The 15,864-nt window shown below is 41.2% G+C and overlaps 1 protein-coding gene across 1 annotated transcript in view; it reads left to right on the top strand.

The window, feature by feature from the left end:
* The window catches only part of SFI1 (SFI1 centrin binding protein), a gene marked incomplete at its 5' end in the record, with an annotated part of 69,867 nt that overhangs the window by 6,542 nt on the left and 47,461 nt on the right, over nt 1–15,864 (top strand). The window contains 3 exons of the mRNA XM_079717022.1: nt 2,235–2,408; nt 3,670–3,741; nt 13,339–13,449. Coding sequence (XP_079573148.1) covers nt 2,235–2,408; nt 3,670–3,741; nt 13,339–13,449 — 357 coding nt within the window. The remainder of the gene's footprint in view (nt 1–2,234; nt 2,409–3,669; nt 3,742–13,338; nt 13,450–15,864) is intronic.

The raw sequence follows: 15,864 nt of genomic DNA on the forward strand, positions 1-15,864 counted from the left end.
TGTTCCCTTCATTGGCAGGCGGATTCTTAACCCCTGAGCCACCAGGGAATCCCGGGGCTACTCTTTTTTGTGGTGCGCAGGCTTCTCACTGTGGTGGCCTCTCTTGTTGCAGAGCATGGGCTCTAGGCACGCGGGCTTCAGTAGTTGTGGCATGTGGGCTCAGTAGTTGTGGCTCACAGGCTCTAGAGTGCAGGTTCAGTAGTTGTGGCACACGGGCTTAGTTGCTCAGTGGCATGTGGGATCTTCCCGGACCAGGGCTCGAACCCATGTCCCCTGCACTGGCAGGCGGATTCTTTTTTTTTTTTTTTTTTTTTTTTTTTTTTTTTTTTTTTGCGGTACGCGGGCCTCTCACTGTTGTGGCCTCTCCCATTGCGGAGCACAGGCTCCGGACGCGCAGGCTCAGCGGCCATGGCTCACGGGCCCAGCCGCTCCGCGGCATGTGGGATCCTCCCAGACCGGGGCACGAACCCGTGTCCCCTGCATTGGCAGGCGGACTCTCAACCACTGCGCCACCAGGGAAGCCCTGGCAGGCGGATTCTTAACCACTGTGCCACCAGGGAAGCCTGATGTTCACTTTTTTTTTTTTTTTTTTTTTTTTTTTTTTTTTTTTGCGGTACGCGGGCCTCTCACTGCTGTGGCCTCTCCCCCTGCGGAGCACAGGCTCCGGACGCGCAGGCTCAGCGGCCATGGCTCACGGGCCCAGCCGCTCCACGGCATGTGGGATCTTCCCAGACCAGGGCACGAACCCGTGTCCCCTGCATCGGCAGGCGGACTCTCAACCACTGCGCCACCAGGGAAGCCCCTGATGTTCACTTTTATCACTTGGTTAAGATGGTGTCTGCCAGGTTTCTCCACTATAAAGAAATGAATAAGTATCTTGTGGCAAGATATTTTGAAACTACATTAATAGCCTATTTCTCATCAAACTAGCACCCACTTGTTTTTACATCTGTTGATGATTCTTGTCTGAATCAGTTGCTACTGTGGTGGTTCTTTTTTTTTTTTTTTTTTTTTTTTTTTTGCGTTACGCGGGCCTCTCACTGTTGTGGCCTCTCCCCTTGCAGAGCACATGCTCCGGACGCACAGGCCCAGCGGCCATGGCTCACGGGCCCAGCCGCTCCGCGGCATGTGGGATCTTCCCGGACCGGGGCACGAACCTGTGTCCCCTGCATCGGCAGGCGGACTCTCAACCACTGCGCCACCAGGGAGGCCCTGTGGTGGTTCTTAAAAGTTTATTAATTGCATTCTACTGCAAAGTAGAGCTTTCCATTCTCCCTCATGTATTTATTTACTCATTTACTTATATCAGTATTTTGTGGATTCGTATTTTATTTGGTGGGTTTTAATCTATTACTGCCGAAATTGTCCCAGATTTGGCCAGTGGGAGCCCTTTCAAGCTGGCTCCTGTGTCCTTTTGACACGCCCCTGTCATTCTTTGATCATTTCTTTACTTTTTGACCCATTAAGATATTCCAGGCTCATCTTGTATTTTCCTTGTCTCAGACCTGAAAGTCAGCTGTATTTCCAAGGACTGCTGCTTCCTCTTAGTTGGCAATGGTATTTTATTTTGTTTTGTTTTGTTTTATTTTATTTTTTTTTAGAGACGGCTTTCCTAGGGCCCATTACTTGGAATACTAGTTGGCAGTGGTATTTTAGAGACAATATTTGAGCTATCAGTTTGCTTATTGCTGATGGGATATTGTTGCCTCTAGGTATTTCCTGCAGGCAGATCTCTGACATACATTTTTTAAAAATCTTGAGTTCATACCAATAAGATGATCTCTTAATGTTTCTGGAATGGGATTAAAAGTCATAAGTTTAGTGTTTAGTAAAAGTGTGTCGTTTCGTATTGTTATAGTTGTGTAGTTTCGTATTGTTATAGTTGTCACATAATCTGAAAATCATTCCTAGTTTATTACGTAAAGGAACCTATTTCCAGTTTGTAAATGATTCCCGTTAAATGACACATTAAAAAAGAGTGTGTTAGGATTAATGACTCCAAGGTACCCTCCAGCTCTGTAGCTCCTGCTTAGAGCTGAGCCAGCAGTACCCACCTCCAGAGAGGGTGGGTATTTCTGTCAGAGACTGGGCTGCTTATTGTCCTTGAAGGGGAGTTATTATCATTCTGTCTCAATGAGCCTATCTGTTTAATTTCACTTGTATGTTAAAAAGTATTTGCGTCAATGCAGAGATAATTTGATTCTCTCCTTTCTCCCTTACTCCTCAAATTTAAGGTCTTCAAGGCATGGTGCAGTTAAGAAACCTTACTCTCCAAAGATAATGTCCAAAAAGAAGTCTTCTGCCTTTTCTGGGATCTGGAGTGAGATACCTAGGGCCAGGCACCCTGTACAACATCATCCCTCATATGCCTGGACCCGAAGGGGCCGGCTAAGAGAACTGCGCATCAGGTGAGCTTGCGAGGGGTCCCCTCCCCTGCCTCAGTGACCTTTCCATTGTTCTCCCTTGTTGGTTAAAATGAGGGGATGATTCTTATTCTCTTATCTCAGTTAATTGGAGACCTTGCTGACTGTTCTTCATGACAGAATGTTCACAATATTTAGGAATGTGCTGATGTAAAATCTGTCATTGAGTGTTTTCATTCTTGGTCTCCAGTTGTGCCCCACAATGTATAAGCTATAAAGAGTCTTCCGGAAGAAGTCTAAACATAGTCCAAGAAAATGATCATTTTCTGCTACTCTTGATTAGGTCTTTGAAAAGGTATCCTTTTACTCATTCAACAAAAATTTATCAGGTGCCTACCCAGCCAGGTGTTAGGCTAGATGCTGAGCGTACAAGGTGAATAAGACATTCCTGGTCCAAGACCTCATGAAAGCGTAAAATCAGGTAGGCTTGGCAGACTGTTAAACAAGCCACAACAGCAAAGTGTGGTAAGTGCTGTGAGAAGGGAGGATGTGGTGCCATAGGCCACCTGGCAAGAACAGCCATGCCAGCATAGCCAGCAGTGACTTCCTGGAGGAGGTGGAGTTTAGCCAAGTCCTGAAGGATAATGTAAAAATAAGCCAGGTAAAGGGCAGGAGGAAGAGCATTCCAAGCTGAACCTGGAGATCAACTGGCCAAGACAAGCCAACTTTTTCTGTGTGTTCCAGGCACAGTGCTAGCTGGGGATACCGTGAGCCATGGTCCCTGTTCTCAGGGGCTCACAGTGCAGAGGGAACAACAGGTACCCTGCGAGCCGCTTCTTGGGATTTGGTGTCATAATGTTACACTAGGGGTGGGGGCCGGGGTCTGAGAGTACCAAGCTACTTGCTCTGTTTGGTTGGGGAGGTCCAGGAAGGCTTCATGTAGGAGTGAGCATTGAAGATGAGCCTTGGTGGGTAAGTGGGCATTTGCCAGGTGTTTTAGGCAGGAAGAATAATATGAGCAAAAGCACTAGCATGTACTTCCTTTTCCTCATCTCTGAAATCTTCATCAACAAAATACTTTATATTGAAAGTATTTTAAAAAAATAATCTGCTTGATGTTAGCTTTATAAATCTGTCCCATCCTGTGCTCTGTTTGATGCAAGATTATCTATATATGATTCACCTTCTGACTCATACTAGTATCCCACTCCCTGGGACCTTAAAGTTTCCGTCTCCTTTCCAGAAAATTGATGATATAAACTAAATGGAGTTTTAAAATGCGTATGTCATTTCTTTCCCCTTTCAGATGCATGGCCAGAAAGTTCTTGTATTTGTGGATTCGAATGACTTTTGGAAGAGTATTTCCCTCTAAAGCCAGGTAGTATTAGTTCAGAACACCTGAACTTCTGCTGAGTTCATTCTAGGATTTTGTTTTGTATTAAGCCCATATATAACCTTTACTATGTCATGTGCTGCATTCCTTCCCTACTCCTCCCCAGCCTCCAGGAGGTATATCATATAATGGTAACTTAACACATATTAGTTTGACTGAATGAATGTTTGCCCAGGAGAAGTAAATGAGCTCTTTCAGGTCCCTGGCAAGAGTGGCAGATTGACTTGGTCTAGGGCAGAACCTGGGGAAAAAGTTGGCATTGGCAAGAGGAGTGAAACTGAGTCAAGTGTAAGTCCCTCTGCCCGGTAGCTTCACTTTGTCTAGGTTGCCACCTGCTGCTGCTGTGGGTTTTGGTTAACATTGCTTTAGCTTCAGCGCCCTAAGTGGGTCGAAAGGGGGAACCACTGGGGTCAGGGACACTGTGCAGGAGGCCAGAGGGATGGAGAGAAAGAAGGGGCAGTGTAGGGAATGTTTCAGAGAACTGACAGCCATTGAAAATGTAAGTGTTTTTTAAAAACTGAAATGTTATGGCTTCTCACCCTTCACCTCTCCCCTTACTATACCCTTTCCTGTTTCATTTTTCTGTAAGTATGGCTTTCCTGATCTGGAACATCAAGGTCTCTTGATTCAAGCTTTCTCAAGCAAATTTGGCCTGTGTGTGTTCTCTGAAATTTTTTCTTGGTATACCTTGTGGAGGGCCTTGCTGTTCCCATCTTCTTCGTGTGTCTTTACCAGTGAGGCTCCCAATGTGGCCACAGCCCATCGCAGCTGCAGGGATGAGGCATAGTCTACCTCTGCTTTTCCTTCTTTCCCTGGACCTTGGCCCTGCCCTTCTTTACTGCCTTGGTAGCTCTTCGTGCCTTCAGTATTTTTTTTTTTTGTCTTTTCTTGTTCTCAGTGGGAGAACTGATCGGAGTAACATGGTTTGCCATTATCGGAAGACTCTTGTTTTTCTTTTTTTTACTCGATTGAGTATTTTATTTATCTTCCTCCCTGTTAGCTTAGAAATTATATACTCTTCTATCCTTCTTTTACTGACTGCCGTAACAAATATAATATGTTTGTTTAACTTACTGGGGTATAATGTTAATTGGTTTTTTTGTCCTCTTCCCAAACAAGGCAGGGTCCTTCCAACACTTTAACTCTCCTGTCGCTGTCCCCACTTATATGCCCTTATCGTAAGGTATTTTAATTGTTTATTTTTTGTTTTTTTAAATTAAATTAAAAATTTTTTTTTTGGCTGTGCCATGCAGCTTACAGGATCTTAGTTCCCCGACCAGGGATCGAATCCAGGCCACAGCAGTGAAAGCACTGAATCTTAAGCACTGGACCGCCAGGAAATTCCCTTAATTCAGTTTATATTTTAAAATCTTCAGAACATTATTACTCTCATTTTACACAGCCAGTATTCATTTATATTTATTCATGTGTTTACACTTTTTGTTCTTCTTTGTTTCTTCCTGTATCTCCAGGTTTCCATCTGTGATGATTTTCCTTCTATCATTTAAATGCTCTTGAACATTTCCTTTACAGTAGGTCTGCTTGTGATGACTCCTCTCAGATTTTGTCTAAAATTGTTTTTATTTCGCTTTCAGTTTTGAAAGATATTTCACTGGGTATGTTAGTCTACATTGCCAGTTTTTTCCCCCAGCATTTTGAAGATATTCCATTGTCCTATGACTTCCATTTGTAAGATGTTGATCTAATTGTTGCTCTTTTGAAGACTTATTATTTGTCTTATTTTTCAAAGATTTAATATGATATGCCTGGGTGTGGGTTTATTTTCTTAAAGTCTTAGCTCATTTTGAGATAGGTTACAGGGTTGTTTTCTTGGGTTTTGTTTTTGTTTTTATTTTCCTGTTCTGTGGGCACATCTTTCTGGCATAATTTTTTTGTCCATAGACCTGTTATTCTGCTTCTTGTGTGTGTGTGTGTGTGTGTGTGTGTGTGTGTGTGTGTGTGTGTGTCTTTGTGTGGTACACAGGCCTCTCACTGCTGTGGCCTCTCTCGCCGAGGAGCACAGGCTCTGGACGCACCGGCTCAGTGGCCATGGCTCACGGGCCCAGCTGCTCCACGGCATGTGGGATCCTCCCGGACCGGGGCACGAACCTGCATCCCCTGCATCGGCAGGCGGACTCTCAACCACTGCGCCACCAGGGAAGCCCTCTGCTCCTTTTCTTTTCTCCTACAGTAACTTTGTATAGGATTTTACTTCATTTACTCTTCTGTTGCTCTCTTTTATATGATATTAATTTTTCTGAACTTTTAGAGTGAAGTGAGGTTTAGTTAAGCTTTCCTAATTTCACAGAGCTCCCTCTTCTGTCTCTTTTGTGGTGTTCACAGATGTGGTGGCTTGCTCTATGGGGTATCCTGGCTTGTTCCCCTACCACGCTTGGTCTGATCCTCTCTTTCCTTGTCTCCTTGTCCTTCTCCTGCTCAGTTTCTATTCTGCTCTCAGCAGTTCCTCCTCAGTATGAAGCCCTGTCTGTTTTTGAGGTCAGGTCGGTTTTGAGACTGTTGGGGCCAGACTGCTCCAGCAGCTTCAGCTCTTACATGAGCCCTGGTTTTGGTCTCAAGTTGGGCCTCTGCACTTTCCAGTGACTACTTATTGGCTGATTCAGGTTCTCCTGTTCTCAGGTTCCTCAGATACCACCTTCATCGCTCCTTCTTTCTTCTGTACAAATGTTAATACCATGGTGGTCTTTTGACTCTGGGTGATTTGTCCTCACCTGCTTGCATTTTGGGTTTGTAGGGATACCTTGTCACCTAGTTTTGTTGTAATAGATACATGAGTTTTTGGTTTTGCTACATGGTTGCTCTGTGTGTTTTGTAAGGATTCAGAGACTGAAAAACTATGTTGCCACCTTCACTCTCTTCCCCAAATCCTTTTCCTGCTTGATTTTGTTAAACTCATATTTGACTCATATTTAACTGGAAACCTCTTTTCAAATAATACCTATTTATATTCCAAGTACTCGGGAAATGCTGATTATGTTAGAAATGCATTTGACTCAAAGTAAGAGAAAGTCTGACGATGGCTTAAACAAATCGGGATTTGCTTTTTCTCACAGTTTGGAGGTTGGTATTGGTTCAGCTGTTTAGTGATGTCATCAGAGACTCAGGCTTTTAGATCCTTTCCAGTTTACCATCCTTAGTATACTGGCCCTTTGTCCTTAGAGATGACACTGTATAGTTGCAAGATGACTGTTCTAGCTTTACACAGGAAGGGGGAGGAAGGGTGGTGTCAGCTGGACCTGTCTCTATCAGGAAGGCAAAACTTTCCTAGAAACCCTCAGCTGCTTCTGCCTCATTGCCCAGAGCTATGTCACTGGCCATCTTTAGCTTCTGAAGAGGCTGGGAGAGAAACCTTTCCAGCCTTCCCAATGGATGCGGGTGAGGAAGCAGAGGCTTGGCGGTGGGTGTCGGGTGTCTACGACTGATGTCTGCCTCACTGTGTTAGAGCATTCACATTGTACTCTTTTTCCTTTCTTTGCTCTTGAATGGTGGCAGGAAAGAATACTGGACTGGATTTTAGGAGACCTGAATTTTGGTTCTTACCTAGACCCTAGATAATGGTTTGATCTGGGGTTAAGTTACGGCTCTAGGCCTCAGTTTCTCAAATTGTAAAATGAGAGAGTGAGAATATTTTTTCTCTAAGCATCTACCAGAATTATAATTCTGATACTATGTTTTCATTGACTTTGAAATTTGTGATGGGGTGGTCAGTTTCAACTTGTAATCTCTTTTTAAATCAAGTGGGTTATTTGTTACTTTGGGTAAAGTTGGGCATATTGATCTTTGCTTTTTTTTTTTTTTTTTTTGTCTTTTTCCTTATTGAATTATTTATTTCTCACTTTTAGGAATGTTAGAGGGGAATGATATCATACCAGAAACTTCAGAATAATACCTTTATGTGCTTGGAGAATGTTTTAACTTCTATAAACTGGAGTTGTTTTATCATTAATAAATGAAACCAAAATGACCACTGAATTAATAGGGCAAAAATAATACATACAGTATGTGTCCATATGTAAGGCAGTCTTAAATAGGAAGTAGTCACCTCTTTTTCTGAAGAGAAGATCTGAACAAAATTACTTGGCTAATTTGGGAAGTAGATAAAACAGTCACGTCCATTTATAGTATTTAATTTATCAGTATTTTTCGTCATTCTTAGTTAAGGCTTTGCTTCCTATTTTCTTGAGAAAACAGAAGTAACAGAAGAGACCATCACTCAGTCTACTGACCGCCAGCATCTATCGCCACATGACCTGCTTTCCCAACTGTTAGACAAATGAACTGGCCATGTATTCATCTGTGGCAAAATCCTTTTGTGTTGCATTCCCCTTGTGCCTACTCCAGGCCATCACAGTAGCAGGTTTTTTTCTGTCTCTTCTGTGTCAATTTTTCCCTCTTTACTGGATCATTTGTACCAGCAAACAATGCTATTATTTTCCTATCCTGAAAAAAAAAAAATCTCTTTGATACTACTTCCTCCTGCAGCTAGCTCTCCATCTCTTTGCTTCCCTCTACATTTCCTGGCCATCCCCAACCTCTCCAGCACCTCTTTTTGTAGTCTCAAGTCCATCCTACGAGGCTTTTGATTCCATCATGCCACCAAAATTGTTTTTGCTTTTGTAAGGTCACTACATTTGCTAAAATCAATGGTGAATTCTTAAATTTCCTCTCACTTGACTTACCAAGAAGCATTAGACAACCCATCATTCCCTTCTTCAAGGAGCCCTTTCTTCTCCCAGTGTCAAGGTTACCATCCTCTCTGTTTCCCTTCCACCTCTTTGTTCCCTCTAACTCTCTTTTGTTGGTTCCTCCTCATCTAAGTATCCCACCCCCAGTCCTTGCACTGCCTCTCTATCTACCTCCCAACCATGTCAACCTCATCCCATGATTCCCAAAGGTACACACCCAGCCCAGACCTCTTCCTGGACTGCTACACATGTGACACTCCACTCTGCGCCCAATAGACGTCATAACTCAGTATGTTCATAACCAAAGTCTAGACCTTCCCCACAGACCTCCCTGCTGAGTGTTCCTCTCTCCAGTAAAGGAAGCTCCCATCCTTCCAGTGACTCGGGTCAGAAACCTAGGAGTCATCCTTGGTATCTTATTCCCTCACTCCCCAATTACAATGCCAAATGCCAAAATTACATTGATTCAACCTTCAAAATAGATTCAGACTCCAAGCTCTTTTCAGTACCTCCAGTTGCTACCATCCTGGTCCAGGTCATCATGTCTCCCCTGAATGACTCCAGGAGCCTCCTCACTGGTCTCCTGCTCCCAGCCTTGTCCTTAGTCAGTCTCTTCACACAGACAGTCTGAGTAATCCAGTCATGTCACTCTTCGGCTCAGACCTCGGCAGCTTCCCATCCTGCTTACAGTAAAAGCCAGAGTCCTTACTGTGGCCTATAGGCTAGTCACCTTTTTGTTTTACCTAGCTATGGATCTTTTCTTTTTCATTTCTGCCATCATAGTTTTAATTTTCAAGAGCTCTTTTTTGTTCTCTGAATATTCCTTTTTTAAAAAAAATAACATCCTGGAGGCTCATAATTTTTTTGAGGTTAATGTAATGATTTATTTCTAAGGTTTTTGACTGCTCTGTTTCTTCTAAGCTCCTTTTTTCTGTGTGCTTTTGTTCACTGTCTCATGTTGTAGTCTTTCCTCAAATGTCAAGAGATCCTTTTATTATCTGCTCATATTTAAGAGTTAATATTAGAAGCTTATATACCCATTCAGTGTATGCATAGGGACTTGTAAGCTGAGGGTTTCCCTTTAGGCTTTTGAGGCAGAAACCAGATAGTTTCATTGAGGGAACTCCCATCTGTCAGTATCTGAAGGCCTTTTCAGTTTTCCCCAGAGGAGAGGAGTCCTCCAAACTCCTTCTGGGGTAGAGTAGGGTGGAGGCGGGGGGCGATGGTTATAAGCTTGGCGGCAAGCAGAGGAGAGGGAATGTGGGTCTCACTCTTCAGTATGTAGACTCTCGGTTTAGGACTGTCTCCCGAGCTGTGCCTGGTGTTGGAGAGTCCAGTGCCCCTCAGGTTCAGCCTCTCCAGAGATAAGCCTGAGTCTCTGCCAGGGTGAATAATGGGATCCAAGGGCCTAAGTGCTTCTTACGCACAGGCTTCCAAACAATCCTGTGTTTTCATTTCTACCCAGGGCTCCCCCCTTCCTGATACCTCTTGTTTCCATGCCTTTCTGGGGTTCATGCCACCAGCCACTTGCCTCTTGACTCTCCTCCCACCGACCCTTAATTCTCTGCCTTCTTTCACCTGTTGATTCAGTTGCCACTCGCCTGCCTGCTTTCTGTCATCTAAAATTTGTTGGCATCTCTTTTTTTTGTTTTTTGTTTTGTTTTGTTTTGTTTTTTGTGGTATGCGGGCCTCTCACTGTTGTGGCTTCTCCTGTTGCAGAGCACAGGCTCAGCGGCCATGGCTTACGGGCTCAGCCGCTCCGCGGCATGTGGGATCTTCCCAGACTGGGGCACGAACCCGTGTCCCCTGCATTGGCAGGCGGACTCTCAACCACTGCGCCACCAGGGAAGCCCTGTTGGCATCTCTTGCCTGACATTGTTGCTCCTGTTCTCTTTCTTTGTGGGCTTACACCTTTTGAAAGTATTTGCTGTTATTTTAGTGAGGTTTTGGGAAAGGAAGGAAGTAGATGGATAGATAGTAGATGGTAGAAGGAAGTAAATGGGTGTGGTTCTCTTCCATTAAAAATTTAAAAAATTATGAACAAAGCTGTTGCTCAAAAATTTTTTCAAACTAAAGAAATGTGTAATACAGGAAATACTAGTCTCCCGGTAATAACAATCCCTCCTGGTACTAACAATCCCTCCCTGAGACAGAACCACTGGTAACAGTTTAGTATTTTGGAGATCTTTTCAGGCTTTTAATTTGTATAATATAATAACTTATATATGTACACATACATGTATGCATATAGATAGATATGCTTTATGTATACATACAAATATGTTGGTGTGTGCACACATTTTATACATATATATTTGGTGTATATTATATTAATTCCAACATATGAGTCCTGCAAATACAAAAAAAAAATTAGCTTTAAAAAAGAGTTTAGGGGCTTCCCTGGTGGCGCAGTGGTTTAAGAATCCACCTGCCAATGCAGGGGACACGGGTTCGAGCCCTGGTCCGGGAAGATCCCACATGCCGTGGAGCAACTAAGCCCATGCACCATAACTCCTGAGCCTGCGCACTAGAGCCCACAAGGCACAACTATTGAGCCCGTGTGCCACAACTACTGAAGCCCACGTGCCTAGAGCCCAAGCTCCGAAACAAGAGAAGTCACCGCAGTGAGAAGCCCTCACACTGCAACAAAGAGTGCCCCCGCTCGCTGCAACTAGAGAAACCCCGCGCGTAGCAACAAAGAATCAAAGCAGCCAAAAATAAATAAATTAAATAAATTAAAAAAAAAAAAAAAAAAGAGTTTAGGGGATTTCACTGGCGATCCAGAGGTTAAGACTTCACACTTCCACTGTAGGGGGCGGGGGTTCAGTCCCTGGTCAGAGAACTAAAACTCCACGTGCTGCAGCATGGCCCAAAAAAATAGTAATAAAAAATAATAAATAAAATTTTAAAAGGTTGAAAAACATATCATACCTACCACAAGGTAGCTTTATTTTTTCATCCAGCAATTTTTCTGGAGCATCTTCCATTTCAGTATCTTTCGCTCTACTCTATTCATTAAAAAATTACTGAGTAGCGTTGATTGAATTTAAGCTGTCCCCTTTTGATGGGTACTTATGGTGATTTTCTCTATTTATTACTATGAACAGCAGTGAGGTGAATTTCTTTTATTTTTATTTTTTTCCATTCTTTTTCAAATTCTTTTCCCATTTAGGTTATTACAGAATATTGAGCAGAGTTCCCTGTGCTATACAGTAGGTCCTTGTTGGTTATCTATTTAATTAAATTAATTAATTAATTTAAATTCTTTATTTATTTTATTTTATTTATTTTTGGCTGTGTTGGGTCTTTGTTGCTGTGCGTGGGCTTTCTCTAGTTGCGGTGAGCGGGGGCTACTCTTTGTTTCAGTGCGCGGGCTTCTCATTGCAGTGGCTTCTCTTGTTGTGGAGCACGGGGTCTAGGTGTGTGGGCTTCAGTAGTTGTGGCTCACGGGCTAAGTTGCTCCGCGGCATGTGGGATCTTCCTGGACCAGGGCTTGAACCCATGTCCCCTCCGTTGGCAGGCGGATTCTTAACCACTCCGCCACCAGGGAAGCCCTGGTTATCTATTTTAAATATAGCAGTCAATCCCAAATTCCCAGCCTGTTCTTCTCCCCCAGCCTTCCCCCCTGGTAACCATAAGTTCATTCTCTAAGTCTGTGAGTCTGTTTCTGTTTGTAGATAAGTTCATTTGTATCATTTGGTTTTTTTTAGATTCTGCATATAAGTGATATCACATGCTATTTGTCTTTCTCTGTCTGACTTACTTCACTTAGGATGGTAATCTCCAGGTCCATCCATGTTGCTACAAATGGCATTATTTCATTCTTTTTTATGGCTGAGTTATATTTCATTGTATATTTATGTACCACATCTTCTTAATCCATTCATCTGTCATTGGACATTTAGGTTGCTTCCATGTCTTGGCTATTGTTTTTTTTGTTTTTTAAAATATTTATTTAGACTGCGAAGGGTCTTAGTTGCGGCATGCTGGATCTTTGTTGCGGCATGCAGGCTTTTAGTTGCAGCATGTGGAATCTAATTCCCCAACCAGGGATCAAACCCAGGCCCCCTGCATTGGGAGCATGGAGCCCTACCCACTGGACCACCAGGAAGTCCCATGTCTTGGCTGTTGTAAATAGTGCTGCAATAAACATTGGGAGGTGAATTTCTCTATGTATATTTTTGCCAGCCTGTTTTTTAAAACCTGTGAGTGGGTGAGGATGAAGGACATGTTAGTAACCTACAGAACCACGAAAAGAAATTTGGAGTGACTGACAGGCCAGAGTTCCTGAGTTACCAGTCTTCTTGACCATGCCTGTTAGCATCAGCACAATCTCACTGCCCTGCTGCTTGCTTTCTTAATAGCTTTTTCCCTTCTTATTTTCTCTTCTCTTTTGCTCTTGTTATAACTCCCCTAGTCAGATTTCAGTTAAACTAATATATTCTGTTAAGTCCTAGGAATACCATTAGGCATTTGCTTATTTTATAACTTTTAATCTCCTGGGTATGTAAATGAGAAGTGTAGCTACTATCTTTTACTGATCAAATATACTTTTTAGTCTGGTGAATGAAAAAAATTGAGAATGTTAATTCTCAACTCACTTATGGTATTTGAAAAGTCAGATTTTTTTACTTTCACCTCTTTAATTGGTAAGATCTAGAGTATAAAATTTTTTAGCCTCATTTCTAGTTTAAGTAGTTCTAATGTTTTGATCTGAAAAAGTTGAATATGTCTATTTTTAATCTATTTTGGTGTTATCAAATAATGAACCACACTTTTCTATGAGAAAGCAATGGCCATATGAAACAGTGATTTGGGAATAGATATCAGCTCCAACATTGTCAGTTATGTCTCTCTGTTTTTTTTTTCATTGCCCTAGGTTTTACTATAAGCAAAGAATTCTGCAGAAGGTCTTTGAAGAATGGAAAGAAGAATGGTGGGTTTCCCGTCGAGAGTGGAAACTCCGGGTTCGAGCTGACTGTCACTATAGGTAGGATTTCATGTTACGTTACTTTAATTTTACTGATACACGTTATCAGATAATTACTTGTTGGCATGTTTCTGGTCAAAAGGATAGAAGATTTTTTTCTGGTTTATTGAGATATAATTGACATATATTAATTACTGTATGAGTTTTTTAGGTGTACAGAATAAAGGTTTGACTTACATATTATGAAATGATTACCACAATAAGTTTAGCTAATGTTTATCATCTCATATAGACACAATAAAAAGAAAAGGGGAAAAAAAAGAAAAAAATTTTCTCCTTGTAATGAGAACTTCTAGGATTTACTGTCTTAACAACTTTCATATATATCATACAGCAGTGGTAACTATAGTCATCATGTTGTACATTACATCCCTAGAACTTCTTTGTCTCATAACTGGAAGTTTGTACCTTTTGACTGCCGCCCCCAACCCACCCGGCCTCTGGTAACCACAAATCTGATCTTTTTCTGAGTTTTTTTTTTTTTTTTTAAGATTCCACTTAGCCTAATGCACTCAAGGTCCATCCATGTTGTCGCAAATGGCAGGGTTTCCTCTTTTTTTTTAATGTGCATGTTTTTATGGGGTTTCCTCATTTTTTAATGGCTGAGTAAATTCCATTGTATATAGATACCACAACTTTACCCATTCATCCACCTTTGGACACTTAGGTTGTTTCCCTGTCGTGGCTATTGTAAATAATGCTGCTGTGAACATGGTGGTGCAGATATCTTTTCAAGTTAGTGTTTTTGTTTCCTTTGGATATATTCCCAGAAGTGGGATTGCTGGATTGTCTGGTAGTTCTATTTTTAATTTTTTAAAGATCCTGCATACTGTTTTCCTTGGTGGCTATACCAATTTACAATCCTACCAACAGTCCACAAGGTTCCCTTTTCTCCATATCCTCACCAGAGTTTATCTCTTGTCTTTTTTTTTTCTTTTTTATGTCTTATTTTTTGGAGACCTAATTTCCTACTTTTCCTTTTTTTAATTGAGGTAAAATGGTTTGTAACATTATATAAATTTAGGTGCACATTATAATTCTATATTGTCTTTTTGATGATGACCATTTTAACAGGTGTGTGGTGATTTTGATCTCATTGTGATTTTGATTTATATTTTCCTAATGACTAGTAGTGTTGAGCATCTTTTCATGTACCTGTTGGCCATTTGTATATCTCCTTTGGAAAAATGTCTGTTTAGGTCCTTTGCCCGTTTTTAAATTGGATTATTCGTTTTTTTTGCTATTGAGTTATATGAGTTCTTCATATATTTTGGATATTAATCCCTTATCAGCTATACGGGTTGCAAGTATTTTTTCCCCATTTTGTAGGTTGTCGTTGTCACTTTATTGGCTGTATCTTTTGCTGTGCATAAGCCTTTTGGTTTGCTATAGTCCCACTTGTTTATTTTTTATTTTGTTGCTTGTGCTTTAGGTGTCATATCCAAAAAATCATTGCTAAGACTTATGTGAAGGAGCTTTTTTCCTATATTTTCTTCTGGAATTTCATGGTTTCAGGTCTTGCATTTAAGTCTTTAATCCATTTCTAGTTAATGAGTGGTGTTAGATATGAATCTAGTTTCATAGTTTTACATGTGAATATCCAGTTTTCCCAGCCCTGTTTATTGAAGAGACTGTCTTTTTTTCCATTGAATATTCTTGGCTCCCTTGTCAAATATTAGATGACGGTATATACTTGGGTTAATTTTGGGGCTCTCAACTCTATTCCATTAGTCTGTTTGTCTGTTTTTATTCCAATGCCATAATATACTATAGCTTGAAAACAGGAAGTGTGATGCTTCCTGCTTTGTTCTTTCTCTGGATTGCTTTGACTATTTGGGGTCTTTTGTGGTTCCACATAAATTTTAGGATTGTTTTTTCTACTTTTGTAAACATGCCATTGGAATCTTGATAGGGATTGCATTGAATCTATAGATGGCTTTTGGTAGTACTAACATTTTAACAATATTTTTCCAATTCATGAACGTGGAATACCTTTCCATTTATTTGTCTTCTTGGATTTCTTTCATCAATGTCTTGTAGTTTTCAGAGTAGAGACCTTTCACCTCCTTGGTTAAATTTATTCCTAAGCATTTTGTTATTTTATTTTATTTTTATTTATTTATTTATTTATTTATTTATTTATTTTTTATTAGTTTCTGCTTTATAACAAAGTGAATCAGTCATACATACACATCTGTTCCCACATCCCTTCCCTATTGCGTCTCCCTCCCTCCCACCCTCCCTATCAGCATTTTGTTATTTTTGATGCTATTGTAAATGAGATTGATTTATTTCTTTTTCAGATAATTTGTTGTTACTGTATAGAATTGCTACTTAGTTTTTTACATTAATTTTATATCCTATGATTTTACTGAGTTCATTAATTAGATCTAACAATTTTTTGGTTGAGTCTCT

The sequence above is a fragment of the Hyperoodon ampullatus genome, assembly GCF_949752795.1.
Source record: "Hyperoodon ampullatus genome assembly, chromosome: 13".
NCBI classification, from domain to species: domain Eukaryota; kingdom Metazoa; phylum Chordata; class Mammalia; order Artiodactyla; family Ziphiidae; genus Hyperoodon; species Hyperoodon ampullatus.